The sequence below is a fragment of the Columba livia genome, chromosome 6 (genome assembly GCF_036013475.1).
Source record: "Columba livia isolate bColLiv1 breed racing homer chromosome 6, bColLiv1.pat.W.v2, whole genome shotgun sequence".
Lineage (NCBI taxonomy): Eukaryota > Metazoa > Chordata > Aves > Columbiformes > Columbidae > Columba > Columba livia.
In genome coordinates, this window is record NC_088607.1 from 35,809,397 (window position 1) to 35,824,237 (window position 14,841).

General features: G+C 51.4%; 2 protein-coding genes across 8 annotated transcripts in view; one reads left to right on the top strand and one right to left on the bottom strand.

Annotated features, from left to right (window-relative positions):
• Positions 1–7,742, bottom strand: part of ASCC1 (activating signal cointegrator 1 complex subunit 1) — a 39,440-nt gene extending 31,698 nt beyond the window's left edge. For 2 of the 7 annotated variants that reach the window (XM_065068086.1, XM_065068085.1), the window contains exons 1-5: positions 7,209–7,742; positions 5,435–5,556; positions 4,137–4,236; positions 3,243–3,340; positions 1,762–1,940 (exon numbers count right to left, since the gene is read on the bottom strand). In XM_065068086.1, coding sequence (XP_064924158.1) covers positions 1,762–1,940; positions 3,243–3,340; positions 4,137–4,236; positions 5,435–5,543 — 486 coding nt within the window. In that variant the 5' untranslated portion in view covers positions 5,544–5,556; positions 7,209–7,742. Of the gene's footprint in view, positions 1–1,761; positions 1,941–3,242; positions 3,341–4,136; positions 4,237–5,434; positions 5,557–6,569; positions 6,660–6,774; positions 6,995–7,208 lie in introns of those variants that run through there. The other 5 variants (XM_065068082.1, XM_065068081.1, XM_005513393.3 and 2 more) reach the window with 5 other exon arrangements.
• ANAPC16 (anaphase promoting complex subunit 16) lies at positions 6,967–13,608 on the top strand. The gene is made up of 4 exons (XM_065068092.1): positions 6,967–7,091; positions 8,717–8,874; positions 10,966–11,040; positions 12,833–13,608. Exons 1-4 carry the CDS (start codon positions 7,036–7,038, stop codon positions 12,946–12,948), a joined length of 405 nt encoding a protein of 134 aa, XP_064924164.1. The 5' UTR covers positions 6,967–7,035; the 3' UTR covers positions 12,949–13,608.
• The last annotated feature ends 1,233 nt before the right edge of the window (positions 13,609–14,841 follow it).

Consider the following 14,841-nt stretch of genomic DNA (forward strand, 5'->3'; position numbering starts at 1 on the left):
CAGGGATGCAAACAGACACTTCAGAGTGAGCAAGAGACAAACAGTGTGAGCGAGACACACCAGGAGGGGTCTGGAGAGCAAGTAAGATCACCAGCCAAGGCTGGGACAATGCGGGGGCTGCGGAGATGCAACCAAAGCAGCAGGGAGGAAAATTCAGTGCTCTGCAAGAAGAGCTTGTGTTGTGTGAGGCCAGTGTGCTGCAGAACTGCGGCCAGAGCCCCGTGCTCAGGTTACCAGCCCCCAGAAAAGCTGCTTCTCTCCCGCTACCTTTGGTGTGTCCCCATGCAGGGACTGGAACTAGAAACCGACAGAGGGAGCCAGGCCACCGCTGACGCCACCACTCTGTCCCAGCCAACACTTTCTCAGGCTAATACTTCCATCCCCCTGTCTTCAGGGCTTGTCTTTAATAAAGGTAAGCTTTAATAAAGTTAGCTGCCGCTGGCTAACGAGGACAGATAGACAATTGAGCCAGTGATATTCTCCTAGCCTGAGGAAAGGGTGCTGATGGCATTACACTGCTTGCTAATCACCAGATTTATTGGCCGGTTTCAGCTGTATTCAATATCAGGTGGAAATCTGAGTGACAGAAAGTTCCTAAGATGTCACTGAAACAGGCAGCTGTGTGGAGAAGAGGGACTTGGGTCAGAACTGCCAGGAAAGACGAGACTACAAAGCCAGCTCAGCACAGCTCTTAGACACAACTAACACGCGAGCAACCACAAAAACTTGAGCCAGAACTCCTGGCTCCCCAGATATCAGATAATTCACACCCACAGCGTGAACACATAGGAAATGAAGCTTCTTAAGCTGTGCTCTCTGCAAGATTCTATTTTCCCCTTTGAAAGGCACAAGCAGAAGTGACGGGCGGGAAGGTAAGAATATCAGCTGCGTGTATGCCATCTAACCTGCAGTGGCCGCAACGAGGAACTCTTCTCTCCCACCTAGAAATGTCCTGCCAGCGGGCTCGGAGGACACGGCAATTTAATAATGCCATTCCCTCTCCTCAGCGCATGGCCCTGCGCATTGACACACCGCTTCTGTCACGCTAAAATAAACCAGGGAATACGTAGATTTCACTTCATTCTGTTCCTCATTTCCCTAACTATTTCCTGCTGCTCTCAGAGCAAGATCTGACGGCAAGTAGGAGGGACTGTCAGCACAAAGTCTCCTGGGGAAGAAGGGAAGCAATTAGATTTGCAGCATGGCTTGTGCTACCCAGTCATTCCTCGCTCAGCTACAGTAATGACACCCATCTCGTCTCATCTCATCTCATCTCATCTCCCTCCAGTGTCAGGAACCAAAAGAAAAGTGAAATAGAAGCAGCAGCAAACTTGTGAATTCCTACCTGGTTTCACGGTTACGCAGAAATCAAATAAAAGGTACAAAAGGTCCAGTACATTATTTAGTGGCTTTCCCATTAAAAACAAAACAAAAAGACACACCAAAAAAAACACACCAAACCCCAACCCTATTTTCAATGTTAGATATACTCCCACCTAGGAAAAATCTCTAAGGAGAACAAAATCTTTTACTAACATTTTACTAAGTAAGCCGTTCCACATTCCAGAAGATTTCACAATAGCACTCAACAAATTCACAGCAGATCCGCCAACTTTAGGAAAAGGCCTGTTAAAAATACATTTCTAGGAAACAGAATAGAATACAGCCTTCAAAGCGAACACCAAAAAGCTACCTCAATAAATGAAGTGGCACTCTGCGGAAGGGCTTCCACTTGATTCTAATTCTCACGTGGATGCTTACCTTCGAGCATTTCTCCAACACTTCCTCCTTGAACTGCAGGAACCTCTCCTGGATGGCGGGCTGGTTGAGAGCGAAGGAGAGGAAGTGTGTGAAGGGCTGCTTCTTACGGAAGCTGTCCAGCAGGACGTCGATCCGCGTGCGGGCAGAGGTGACACCGCTGCGGTGCTGCCCTGTGATCACTGCAAGGAAATGAAGCAGTAAAGGTAGGAATATTTCACCCAGGAGGTGCTGGGTGGGAGTTAGAGAAACCTGCACAACAGCACCTTGCTATTGTTAGCCCTGGGCTCGCTGGGGAAGTGAGAGGAATTAAAACCCCCAACCACACACAGGGAAATCTCGCCAGACTCCCTGCTTGACTTAAAATGCCTGGCACGGCTGTGCTTTTCTCTGTACAAACAAGATGATGCCATCCAAAGTACCTCTCTGCTCTTAAGAAAGTCAGCTCTGAGTGTCTGAAAAACAATAACTACGTCTATCACTTCAGCTGCTCTTTGGCTTTCTAGAGCATTATTTCAGGTTTTCATAAAGGCAACCAAAGCGAAAGAGAAAAGAAAATCTATCAAAGATGAAGATGGACTTATTTCGTTTGCGCAAGCACTTCAAGGCACCAAACAGAGAACACTTGAGCTTGAAAGGAAGGAACCACCAGGAGCAAAATTTTCTCGGCCTCCTACTATTACACGTTTTCAACATCCCTCAGTGTTCCTAATAGTCCTTCACGGTTCTCAGGAAGGAGTCAAGACCCACTTCTTGAGAAGTACTGCCACGTTCCCGTGCAGCACGACAGCTGGATCCCCCGTCACTTACTCCTCATAAATCTGTCACTAACGTAACCGTACACCGTGCCAGTTATCCCTGGGGCGTGCGTAAGGGGCCCTCTGGACAGCTCCTCGGGCAGAAATCCGCACAGGTCAGCCCTATGAGCAACACCTCCTTTCTTTTAAAGGCGCTGGAAGCTATGAGAAGGAACGTACAGTCCAAGAAAACCCGCTCGCACTATCAGGATCGAGTGACAACACCAGAAAGGCAGCAGCATCAACTAAACGCAGATGCTGAAGTTTGTTTCGTGTATAAACATACAACACAGTAACTTCTGTGTGTATATTACATTACGTTACATATTACAGTTCCTTATTAATGGAAATGGGATTATTTTAAAAAACAAAAGAAAAATAATCTAACACATTCAGGCCCAAAGTTCTCAAGCCAGACATTTAAGGGCTAGAAGTGGTACTATTCATAGGCTTAAAATACTTTCTCTTTTTCCCAAAAAAACCTTACACTGCTTATAAGGATTTATAGACAGAAAAAATACACTTAGAAGAACAGTGAAGTGATTTTTACAGGGCCATAAAGTGAGTCAGTGCCATGTCAGAAGCTGGAATTAAAGGAAAAACACCTCCTAGCCCCGCTCCCTGCTCAAGTGGTGTCTGTGCTAGAGCCTGTGAGACAACAGCCATTTTATGCGTGTTAAAACTCACCAATTTCTCCTTCCACTCCAGGCTTGGGAATGCTGATGGAGGTTCGAGTCTCTGTTTCCAATCTCTTCTTGGTTTCCCCTTTCTTGCCAATGATGTACCTGGACGTACAAAAGTACAAGAGTGTCGCTCACACGATGTCACTGGGCCGCTCTTCATTAAGTGTGCCCCGCCAGCAGATTAATGGTGACCCGGACAGCTGTGTCCCCCCAAATCCCGAATCTCCGTGCGTGACCTGCCCAGGACCACAGGATGATGTTGAGCTGTGGCTCACAACTGGTTTAAGTTAAAATAAATCAGCTCTGCCCAGAACATCCCACTACAGCTTATTCGCCAGCTGGGTTATCGCTTTTTCCCATTACTGCAGCTTTTTCTGCATTTTGCTTTGCTCAAGGTAGCCATTTGCCAGCATCCAAACACACAAAAGAACACCTTTCCTTCTCTACATTTCAGTAAAACTATTCAACCAATAAAACTGTCAAGAATAACTAGATAAGAGCTTTGAACGCTACAGGCTTCCCAGTAAGCATCGGCTCGGAGTCAATAGTCAATGCCAGCCATGCGTGCTTTCTCTCCAAGATTTCACTAACTCCCCCTGCCAGGCTGGCCCCAGCTCTTCCTCCCCTTCTCCCACCCTCCCTGATGCTTTTATGTTCAAGGGAAGAGATGCTCAAACACTCTCCTGCCAGCAAGAAAGCACCACCTGCTGTCTCAGTCACGGGGAAGCTCGGAGTCAAGCGGGGCACAACTGCACTAGAAAGGCATCGCCAATTTTCCCTTCTGAAATGCTAAAATCACGGAAAACATTTTGGAGACCCGGCACTCAGCCCGACCTCAAAAAAACCACATTCTGCGCTCAACCGCTTCCTCAAATAAACCAGAAACACACAGGCTCACTTGTAAAACGGGCTGGGAACCTCCACTCGGCACTGGAAGCCGTTCTCAGTCTCTTCCAGCACAAAGGTATCACAGGGTTCGTCTGCGCAGTCACCAGGGCCTAGCAGAGAAACAAATCAAAATCAACAGACCTTGTACAACCCCTGTAAAGCTTGGCAGCGCTTTATGTAGGACAATAGTCTCACAGCTGCCTTCTCCCAAGGTTAAATTAAGGAAGAAACAGACTTCCCTCCACTGCAGCTAATGCTTTTTATTTCACCTTACTACCGGCTCAAGAAAACATAATGATCGCTTTCAGGTCCTGCGGGGGCGGGAGGCAGAGGAAAGCAGTAGTTACAGCCCAGGTTTCCTCTCAGCTGGAAGTTGTGCAGTGGGACTGGTCTCTTCTCCAGCCCATTCAGAGACCCAAGCGGGAATTTAGGGTGACAGAAGGACACAAATAAAAGGTGAGGATAGGTTTGGTTCAAGGGTTCGGCGTTTTGGAAACACGGAGAATTCTCACACCCTCAGCACAGGGGAATGGATGCACCGTTCACCCCTGGGCCGTGCACTCGTGCCTGTTAGGACCAAAGACGACTTCCAGAAAGAAGCTGCGGTTCCTGTCTCCCCTCCAACGCCTACCGGGGTGAATCTGGGTGGCAAACAGCTTATTAAAGCTTTGTTCAGTCCACTGACAGGCAGGGTGGAGGGAGAAACACAACAGCCACAACCCTTTCCATTGGAGAAATAACAGCTGAGCTTTTCTGTGCCCACAATTTATACAAAACTACAACAAACACGCAGGCAGAAAGATAAAGTAACTACATCAGAACAGGAAGAATTTTGCTCCCCAAATAGGTAACACTTTCCAAAAGTCACATAATAAGAGGCCAATTCTTCAAGTGGGAAACATTGCAAGGGCAAAGGATCGCCAGCTTCCACTGCCGGCATGTCTGCAAATAATCACACTACCAAAAAGGGAGGCACTGCAGGAACCTGGGGAAAACAGGTCTAAGGAGCTCGGTTTTTCCCCCTCTTTACTGGAGATCTTTCACAGTCAGCAAACATAACTGACAGTCAGCAGCAGAGTCACCCAAATCCACACCAGGTAACCGGGATTCCATCACTCTTGGGTCAGCAGGATCCCCGAGACCAACGCAAAGCATTTATCTCCCTCTTGAACACCTCACAGGCGAGTCCTTGTGCATATAAAGACATCGGAAACAACACCAAGAGCTCTCTGGGTCCCCAGTGTCAATGCTTTCACCTGTAGCACGTCCCATCAGCACCACGGTCGCCCGTCACGCAGCACTCCTTACCTGCAAAGAAATCCTGCTCCTCCTCGTGCTGGTACGGCTGCTCTTGAATGAGATTCTTCCTGTACACTCGCCCCTCGATCCTTATCAGGGTGGGCCGCAGAACATCCATCCTGCTCCTCCTCCTGATGCAAAAGCAAAGACAACTTTGCAAACCGATGCCGAGGTAAATTCTGAGATTTCCTCGTGGATAATTTGTAAGAGGCGTCAGGGCAGCTCGGAGGGGCTGAGCAGTTAAGGGAGAGGTCTGTGCCTCCAGAGGAGCAATAACTCCTCCTGTATAGAATCACAGAATCAATCCCAGAATGTGAGGGGTTGGAGGGACCTGGAAAGCTCATCCAGTGCAATCCCCCCATGGAGCAGGAACACCCAGATGAGGTTACACAGGAAGGTGTCCAGGCGGGTTGGAATGTCTGCACAGAAGGAGACTCCACAACCCCCCTGGGCAGCCTGGGCCAGGCTCTGCCACGCTCACCAGGAACAAGTTCCTTCTCATATTTAAGTGGAACCTCCTGTGTTCCAGTTTGAACCCATTCCCCCTTGTCCTATCACTGGTTGTCACTGAGAAGAGCCTGGCTCCATTCTCCTGACACTCACCCTTTATATATCTGTAAACATGAATGAGTCCCCCCTCAGTCTCCTCTTGTCCAGCTCCAGAGCCCCAGCTCCCTCAGCCTTTCCTCACACGGGAGATGCTCCACTCCCTTCAGCATCTTGGTGGCTGCGCTGGACTCTCTCCAGCAGTTCCCTGTCCTGCTGGAACTGAGGGGCCACAACTGGACATAATAATCCACACGAGAGACTCCATAAAGGTGACACCTTCTCAAACTTTACATCACTCATTCAAAGACTAATTTTATAAGAACTTACAAATATACTCTTTGGCAGCTCGTAAAGCACAATCAAGTAAAACCTGGAAATTTAAGTGACGTTATCAAACTCACTCTGGCCTCAATCAATCTGCCTTTTTAGCACCATTCAGGGTTCCAAAAGGTTTAATCTTGTCATTTTCCACACTGCAAACCGAGGAGACCCCAGACCAAAACACCGGCCATTTTCCACTGGCTTCTCAACGGAGCTTTTTGAAAGCAAACAGTTTCTGTGTTTACTGAAATTAACGAGGGAAATGGCAGCTTGCCTTGTTTCTAGAGCAGAAATCTCTGTGGCTAGAAAGCAAAGCCTCCAGCAAACAGTTCATCTTTGTCAGAAGGGGCACCCGTCCGCTACCACAACCTGACAGGAAAACAGGAAAAGCTCGCCTTTGAAGATGAACTCACGCTAAACTGGGTTTATTCTGTGCAGTGACATGAAGCCCAGAAGATGAAAATCCCCCCCTTCCAAACCCGAGCTCACATCTAAACAGAAGGGCACTTCTGCAGCTCGAGGGGAGCGCCGAGGTGAAGCACGCACAGCGGAACACACCACAAGAGACCCGCAGCGCTGTTGGTTTGGTTTTTGTTCCGTAAATGGCAGAGCTGGTGCCATTGCCCCTCGCACTCCGGCCCGAGGAGCCGCGGAACCCCAGGCCGCGGCCGTTGCCATGGTTACTGCCCCCCCCCTCCGCCGGAAGTAGGAAGGGGCCGCGCGCGCCCGCCCGCCCCAGCATGCACCACGAGCACGATCACGCGCGCCGCCTGCGCCAAGCCGTTCGGGCGCCCAGGTGAGGTTCGGAGCTGCCGGAGCGCCCCGGGAGCGGAAGCGACGCGGCCCGGGAGGAGAAGGGCGCTCGATTGAGCGGGGCGAGGGGAGAGGCTGGCGGCGGGGCGGGCTCACTTACCGCGAAGCAGCTGGCTACGGAAGCCGGGGAGGGGCCATGGGGAGCGAGAGAAAGCGGGCGAGGAGCGGCGCGGTCTGGGGCGGCGCATGCGCAACGACGCTCTCGAGGCTGCTGCTTGGCAGGGATGATGTGGGCAGGTGGTGCCCTGCGCATGCGCATTGGCGTTTCGGAAGCCGCTGCGCTGTTGGGCGGGCCGTTTCCCTGCGCATGCGCAGCGGCGCTCCCGAGGCTGCTGCCCCGCTGGGCGTTGTGGGCAGGGGTGCCCCGCGCATGCGCAGTGCCGCAGCCACCCCCGATAGATGGCTGAAGGTCGGGCCTGAGGCCACAGCGGTGCAGAACTCGGCCTCAGAACAGTCCCCTCCTTCGTGTTTAACTCAACCTGTTCAAATAAAGACCTTTCCGCTACACCTGGGAGCCCGCCAGCGGCTTGCGAGCCCAGCGCAACCTTGTTCCACTTCTCCCACGAGCGAGGGGCTGAGCCTGCGCAGGTTTGCTGAGGAGGGTGTTACTGGACATATCAGAACCATTTTAAAAGTTTCTTTCATCTCGGCTTTTTCCATCACAGCCCGTAAGTCCCCAGCTTGGGAGCTGCTGCGCCGTTTTGTGTTACACACGGTAAATTAAAGAACCTTGAGCTTTGTTACGAGCAAACACCCAATTCCCATTTCCAGCCTCCCCAAACCCCATTTTCTCCATTTTGCTTTCCAAAGACGCTCTGTGCGTAGCATAAAAGGTCTGCAAAAGCCTATTAAATAGGGACAATAAATTTATTAAACGGGCAGGATAACATGGAAATTATAATAAGCGGTTTTGAGGAGCAGCAAGCGACAACTGCCAGCTTTTTTACTATGGGACAGGTACGTGACAGGTTTCAAGTACCGCCCCGTGACGAAGGTACAGCCAGTAACTTGTACAAGCCAGGCTGAGATCAGGCGCCCAGGTCTGTGCTGCGCAGGTGGACGGGCGCTCAGCCGCTGCCGCTCCTGTTTGGAGGGACGCGGAACGCAGCTGCGGCGCGGGACATATCGGAACCTGGCGCTGGCAGTCCTGCGGGCTTCCCGGTTTGATGAGGCAGCAGGGATGGGTGCTGTCTGTTTGTGCTGCTGGAAACAAGTCAAAAAGAGAAAAAATCATGACCCTGGGGAGCGGGACCAGCGCCAGGCAGCTGATGGCCAGTGAATTCAGGCCAGCGACCTGTGCCAGGTTATTTTTACGCGCGCTCCCATCGTTCCGCTGAATTCCCAGGCCCCTCTGTCTGCGGGGTGGGAGCGGGGTTACCTTCAGCTTCTGGAGGCCACCGCGTGGTGTGACAGCCACTGCTCCCGTCCCCGCAGGCAGGGCAGCCTCAAACCACCAGCGCTTTGAGGCCGGGGAGCCCAAACCTGCGCTCGCTGTCTGCTCCTGCCCCCCGTCGCCTTCACCCGCGGTCAGATCTGTGCGTAGTCGCTGGCTTTGCGCCCCGGGAATCCCCAAGGTGCCCCTTCTAACTCCGCGTTTTGTTCTTCCAGGCTGGGACGGGGTGATATGGCAGCTTCTTCCTCGTCATCTTCAGCTGGCGGAGTCAGCGGCAGCTCCGTAACGGGATCGGGGTTCAGCGTTTCGGACCTGGCGCCGCCCCGAAAAGCCCTTTTCACGTACCCCAAAGGAGCCGGGGAGATGCTGGAAGGTGAATGCTCCTGCCCTTCTCCTTCCCGGCTCCTCCTGGTGCGCAGGCAGCCCTGCAAGGGAGTTGCTGAGCTTGGCACCCCGCTGCCCTTCTGGATTTTAGCTGGAGGGAGGAAGGAAGCACTGGGGCTTGGGTAGGTCCCGAGCAGCCCCAGCTCTCCCACCAGTTGGAAGGGATTTTTCTGGCAGTCACCTGTTTTTTAGCTCCATGGGAACACTTCAGCCAAGGAAGCGATCCACCTGAAAGGGAACATGACAGTGTTAATAGCTCATTGTTAGCCGGTCCTTTGATGTCAGGCAGGAATTACTGTAAAGATAGCTGAGGCAGGAGTATTTTTCTTGGCAAAAGGCGTTCTGGGGTTGGATTTGACTGGGCTGGTACAGGAGGCAGCTCGTATCCCGGCTGGCCAGGAAACGTTTTTGCCCTTGACCCAAGTTAAAACCTCATCACAGAGGTCTGTGAGGGGATAAATCAGCACTAGACCTCTCTTATAATCCTTGGAGGCTGAGCACTTTCCCCTTTTTGGCTCACTCTTGTCAGGGTGTTTCTCCAGGGCCGCTGGGAGAGGGTCAGGGCTCCGATCCAGCGCAGGTTCTTGCGTTGGGGTGCCAGAGCCCTGCCACCCGCCTCCTCGGTGGGGTTTCCTGAAGGAGGACCCAGGCACGTCGCAGCTGCACGTCCCTGCCCCTGCTCTGGGTGCGGGAGGAAGGGCAGGTCCTCCAGATGACGGGGTTAAGCTAAGGTCTGTCTGTCTGTCCGCTCCCCTTGAACTTCCCGTGTCAGGATGCTGCCTGCTCGACCGCGTGAGCTGGAAGTTCTGCAGCTCAGAAGCGACCGCGTCCCGGTAGGGATGAACGCGGCGGCGCAGCACGGCTGCGAACTGATCGCTACCTCGTTTAATGACTGTTTTTATGACACGTTAGAGCCCATATGCCAGTCTATTGAAGTAATTATGACTAAAGGCTTGCTCACAGAACGTAATGAGCCCTCAAAACAAATTAAAATAATGAAGCGCTTCGTGTTACCAAATAGACAGGCAGCTGTTCCTCCCGAGAGCCACTTGGCGGGACGGCCGGGCTGGGGAGGGAAGAATTTAGAAATACCACAGGGCAGCCCCAGCATGGCATTCCAGCAGCTTGCGAGAGGATGCTCTGAGCACGGCAAAACTCCGACTCTTCCCACTTACCTGGGGTTCACCTTCACGTTCGATTTTCCACGTCCAGGGCCTGTTACTACCCTTTGAATTTGCTTCTCTTCCTCGTTTTTACGGCGTGGAGCTTGTAGTTCCTTTTGCTCCGGGCTGACCTGTTTACCAGAAACACAGCAGTTTGTCTGCTCTGGGTGGCAGCAACACCTGAACGCTCTCCCTGTCGAAAGAAGCTTTAGGTTAGCTTTTTAGTACCTGAGATAAAAGGTGACAGACCGATTCTTTTGTCAGGCAGGTGCTAGTGGGGTAGCTGCACACCAGTTTCCCCTTCAAAAATCCCCACTAACTGACTGATTTTTATTGTTACTTTAACTGTCTCGCTTGTTTTTAAACAAGCCCTTAGGTTTTAGGTGCTTTTTTCGGCACTCGATTAGCTATGTATTCCAGACTGATTTATTTCTAAGGCAGTTGTGCTATCAGTTACTGACTTAGATGGCAAGATACACATTATTTGAAATCCTTTATGCGGGGTTTTGGTCTAGGCCTGTGGGAAATCATAAAGTATTGTAAGGACACAAGCGTCTGAGCCCTGAAGGAGGCAGAGACTGCCGTAATATTAGCCGGCTTCTCCTTAGCTTACCTTCTATTTAAAATAGGCTGAAATTGCTTGACAAGAGGGGATGTAACAGAATATCAGCTGGGATGTCTTCCAGGTGGCACAGTGTTCCCCCGTGGCACTGGGAGCCGGCCAAAGCCCCGCACAGGATTTGACTGTGCGGTGGAAACCGGAGCAAGGCACCCTCAGCAGAGGTGAAAGCGGCGGAATGAGGTGAGTGGGGAAACCCACACCTCAAACATAAAAATAGCAAGTCAGCGGGACTCGGCTAAGGCTGCTCAGTCTTAAACCTTTCAGATGAAACCACCTCTCTTTTTTCTGTTTACAGATGGCTCCGAAAGATTCCTCTGCGAATCTGTTTTCAGCTATCAGGTTGCATCTACGCTAAAGCAAGTGAAACACGGTAAGCACCCAAGCGCCGTCTATTTTAACTGCCTGTTGATGGGGGAAGATGGCAGGGGAGCGCAGAGAAAAGGCTGACATGTTCTCAAGTGCCAACCACAAAAAAGCAGAGTAGCCTTTTTAAGTTGGCGGATTAACGCTAAGTCAGGCCATCGTCGAGTCCTTTTGCAAGCCCTATGCAAAGCAACGGGAACCCACACAGCCTGGGTGGGAACAGGCTGGGCCTTTCGAAGCGTGTTTATTCCATCGCTGTGCAGCCTTTGTGAGAGGTGAGGCCAGAAGAGGAGGTTATATGGGCAGGAAACGCCCACGCTCTGATCTTGGCCCAGCGCTGACTGTCTCTTCGGCCTCGGGCAGAGACACTTGATTCCACCTTTGCCTCTGTACCGAGCCCTCGTGACAGCGGCAGGGTCAAGCGAGGTTGGAGAGGGATGCGCAGGTGCCTGGCGTGGCACAGCGGGGCTGACTGTGCTCCAGAACTCCCCAGAAAAGAGCTTTACATCTTGTTTGAGCTTCTGCTTCCCTCCTGGGGCCTTTACCCGCCGCCCAGGTGCCTGTAACTGAACGATGGGCTTGACTGCACGGCAGCGTGCGTTCCCGAGACGTTGGGCAGAGCTCAGCGCCAGATCTGCTGCTTGAGGGTCACGTCCTTTCTTGTCAGCTAGAGTGAATACTTCTATGTCTTGTCTCAGCGCAGCGAGGTTTCCTGTCCTCCGCCAGCAAGGGTTGCCAGGAGGAGATCTGGGGGCGTGCAGCAGCTTGCAAGGCCGTGATTCTGTATTTTTGAACGGAAGGGCAAAGCTGAACTTCAGAGCTGTTGTTTCCACAGCGGCGGTGCTACTGTGGCTGTAGCTACTGGGGGCTGCAGCGCAGACTGGCACCCTGATGGGCACCAGCCTTTGAAACTGGTTTCTGGTACGCTCTGGAAGAAAAAGGGAAGGCTTAAAAAAAAAAGATCGAGGTCATCGTTTTTTGGGCTTGTTTGTTTGACAGTTCCCAAAAGCACTCGGTTGCAAGAGGTGGAGTGAGAACAGTCCCTCTTAAAAGCACCCACTGCTGCAGTCAGCAGAAATCCTGTGCATTTTATGTTACGCCTCTTGCTAGTACTATGGCTGTTAGACTTCCAGCAGAACCAAGAGCAGGACTCTTCTCATCTCTCGACCACCGCAGCTCAATTAATTGGAAATGGAGCCTGCGTGCCCCACGCACAACCAGTTTTAAATCAAGTTGAGAGGAAGAAGCTGTCTCAGGGGTCCCCAGGGAGGCAGCCGATCTCTGCACGGGGACCTTGGTGTCATTAGCGTCCTCTGATCGCAGAGCCTTTCTGCTCCAGCCACCAAGTCCTCCTCAAAGGCCCTTCATTAAAACAAGGAGCTCCTTGCGCTGCACCCAGCTCCACCGTGGGCTGACCAGGCTCTCTGAACTTCTCTGTTCTTTCGCACTATAAATATTTATGCTAAATAAATGAGCTTCATCCTGGTTTCACCCCCATACGCTAATCAGCCTCATGCTTCCCTGTTAGGACTTGAATTTACACGGCACGGGCAGGGATGAGTAAATAGACACTTGGCGCTGGACGAGGCAGAAAAGCCTGTCCCTGTTTTCTCCTGTGATCTGGCGAGGTCTCGCCGTTCACACAGCGTCGTGTGGAGTGGGTCTGTATTCAAATCGGCTTGGTGGGGTGGTTCTTTTATTCTGCTCTCTTCCCCATCGACAGCTGGGAATTGGCATCTAATTGAAAGGTTTAATTGCACTGTCACTGCAAACCACAGTTACCTTTGAACTTCTCGCAGATCAACAAGTCGCACGGATGGAAAAACTAGCCGGGCTGGTGGAAGAGCTGGAGGCAGATGAGTGGAGGTACAAGCCAATAGAGCAGCTCCTGGGATTCACTCCCTCCTCGGGCTGAGCGTGTCTGGATCGCTGCTGTCAGGGAACAGAAGAAAAACATTCTCTGGCCTGGCTTCAAAACACACCCCATTTATCAGGATGCTGACAGCTGCAGGACTGGGCTCTTTTTTTTCAATTTCAGAGTGGGGATCCCCCATAAAGCTGCCAGTAAATGGAAATAATAGGATTCTCCAAGTCCTCTGTGGCATTACAGCCTGGCACGCCTCAGTTTCTGTGACTTAGAAGGTCGGATCGGTTTTACAGAGCTCGGAGAATCACTGGATTGTTTACAGAGGGGGGAAGACTTGCTGTGGGGTGAGGGGGAAAGCAACCCAGTGACTCCTGCTGGCTTTTCCCCAGCGGCTTTGCCGCTGAAGCCGGGTCTGTCGAGCAGAGGTACGACGCTCTGCCCGAAACGCTTTTCAGCCAGCCCTGGATGGTGGGTTTTGGGGGTGAACAGGACAAAAAACATCCTGAGTCCGCTGAGAGAGGGCAAACGGTGCCGTTTTCTCCAGAGGTACCTTGTGTATCGGCAAAAGCTGTTTTCTCTTCATTGCTCTTGTGTCTGCACAGCGAGGGCTGAGAGGACACTGCTCTATCTTTCATACCCCGAAACTCGTTTTCCTCTTTATTATGCATTATCTTGCTCTGCGGTAATAAAATAATTCTGTCTTTGAAACCATTTATCTTTTCAAAGCGCGGTGCAAGGGGCGTCTGATGAAAGAAGCGATCAGCTGTTGGGGAGGTAACAGGAGCTTTAATGACACTCAGAGGCAGCTCGGATGTTACGATGGTCAACTTAAGTTCAATTAAAAAAAACCAACAACCTCTAAGAAGAACCAAACCACACTTGCTTTACACTCAAAACTGGATTGATTTAAATCAGGTTTTAATCCTGGTTTAACTCTGCCAGCAGAAATCCCTTATTTAAATCCACGCGTTTTAATCATCTCGTTTTCCAGCTGTACTTCACTTCTGTTCTCGAGGGGAACTGGATTTGTGTTTCCTGGCTTAACCATTTCAACATGTTAATTTTCCATTGATAGGAGCCTTACCACCACGCTTTGGCTAGCTAGCTGGGGACAGCCTCAGCCCTATATTTAAGCAACTGTACAACTTAATGCTCCAGATGCCTGATTCTGCCTTTTTTAACATCTTATTGATGAGATTATTTTTATTTTTACTCACTATTTCAGTCCAGCCACCCCTGGATTGAAACACATTCATTTGAATCCATGCATCACCAGTTTGTGTTAGTTAAATCCATAGGGGGAAAGTTCTGTGTTCGTTTGTTTATAAATTAGTTCTAGTATCAGGCAGCTTGTTGTGATCCAGACTTAATCTCTGGGAGACCAAAAGCCAGTCCCGATGTGCGGATGCAGCCCAGTTCCAGCTCCGCACCCGTGGAAATTCACTCTGCGGTGTCTGAAACCGCGTCCGGGTGTTCTCACGTAAGGCTACGGCTCGGCTCAGCCTGTCCCACGCGCCTCCCCCGTGCACTGGCCCGGAAAACCTCCTCCCCGCTCCTGGAGAGCCGCCAGCCCCTGCTCCGCGGGGCCCCCTGCGCGGCCAGCGGGTCCTGGGCCAGTACCACTTGGAACGTGATGGCATTCGGTGCTAAAACTCCATCCTGGAAGGGGTTATTTTGAAAAGAAGGGAGCTTTTCAATCATTTCTATCAGCAACTTGTTTGGTTGGTTTATATCAGCTATTTCTTTTATCCTGCTTACTCCAGCCACCTCAACTAACTTGGGCCAAGCTTGCCAAAAATACCACCCCCCATATCATGACAGTATCACGGGGGACAAAAATACCACCCCCCCATATCATGACAATATCGCGGGGGCCAAAAATACCACCCCCCCCATGTCATGACAGTATTGCAGAGGCCAAAAATACCACCCCTGCCATAT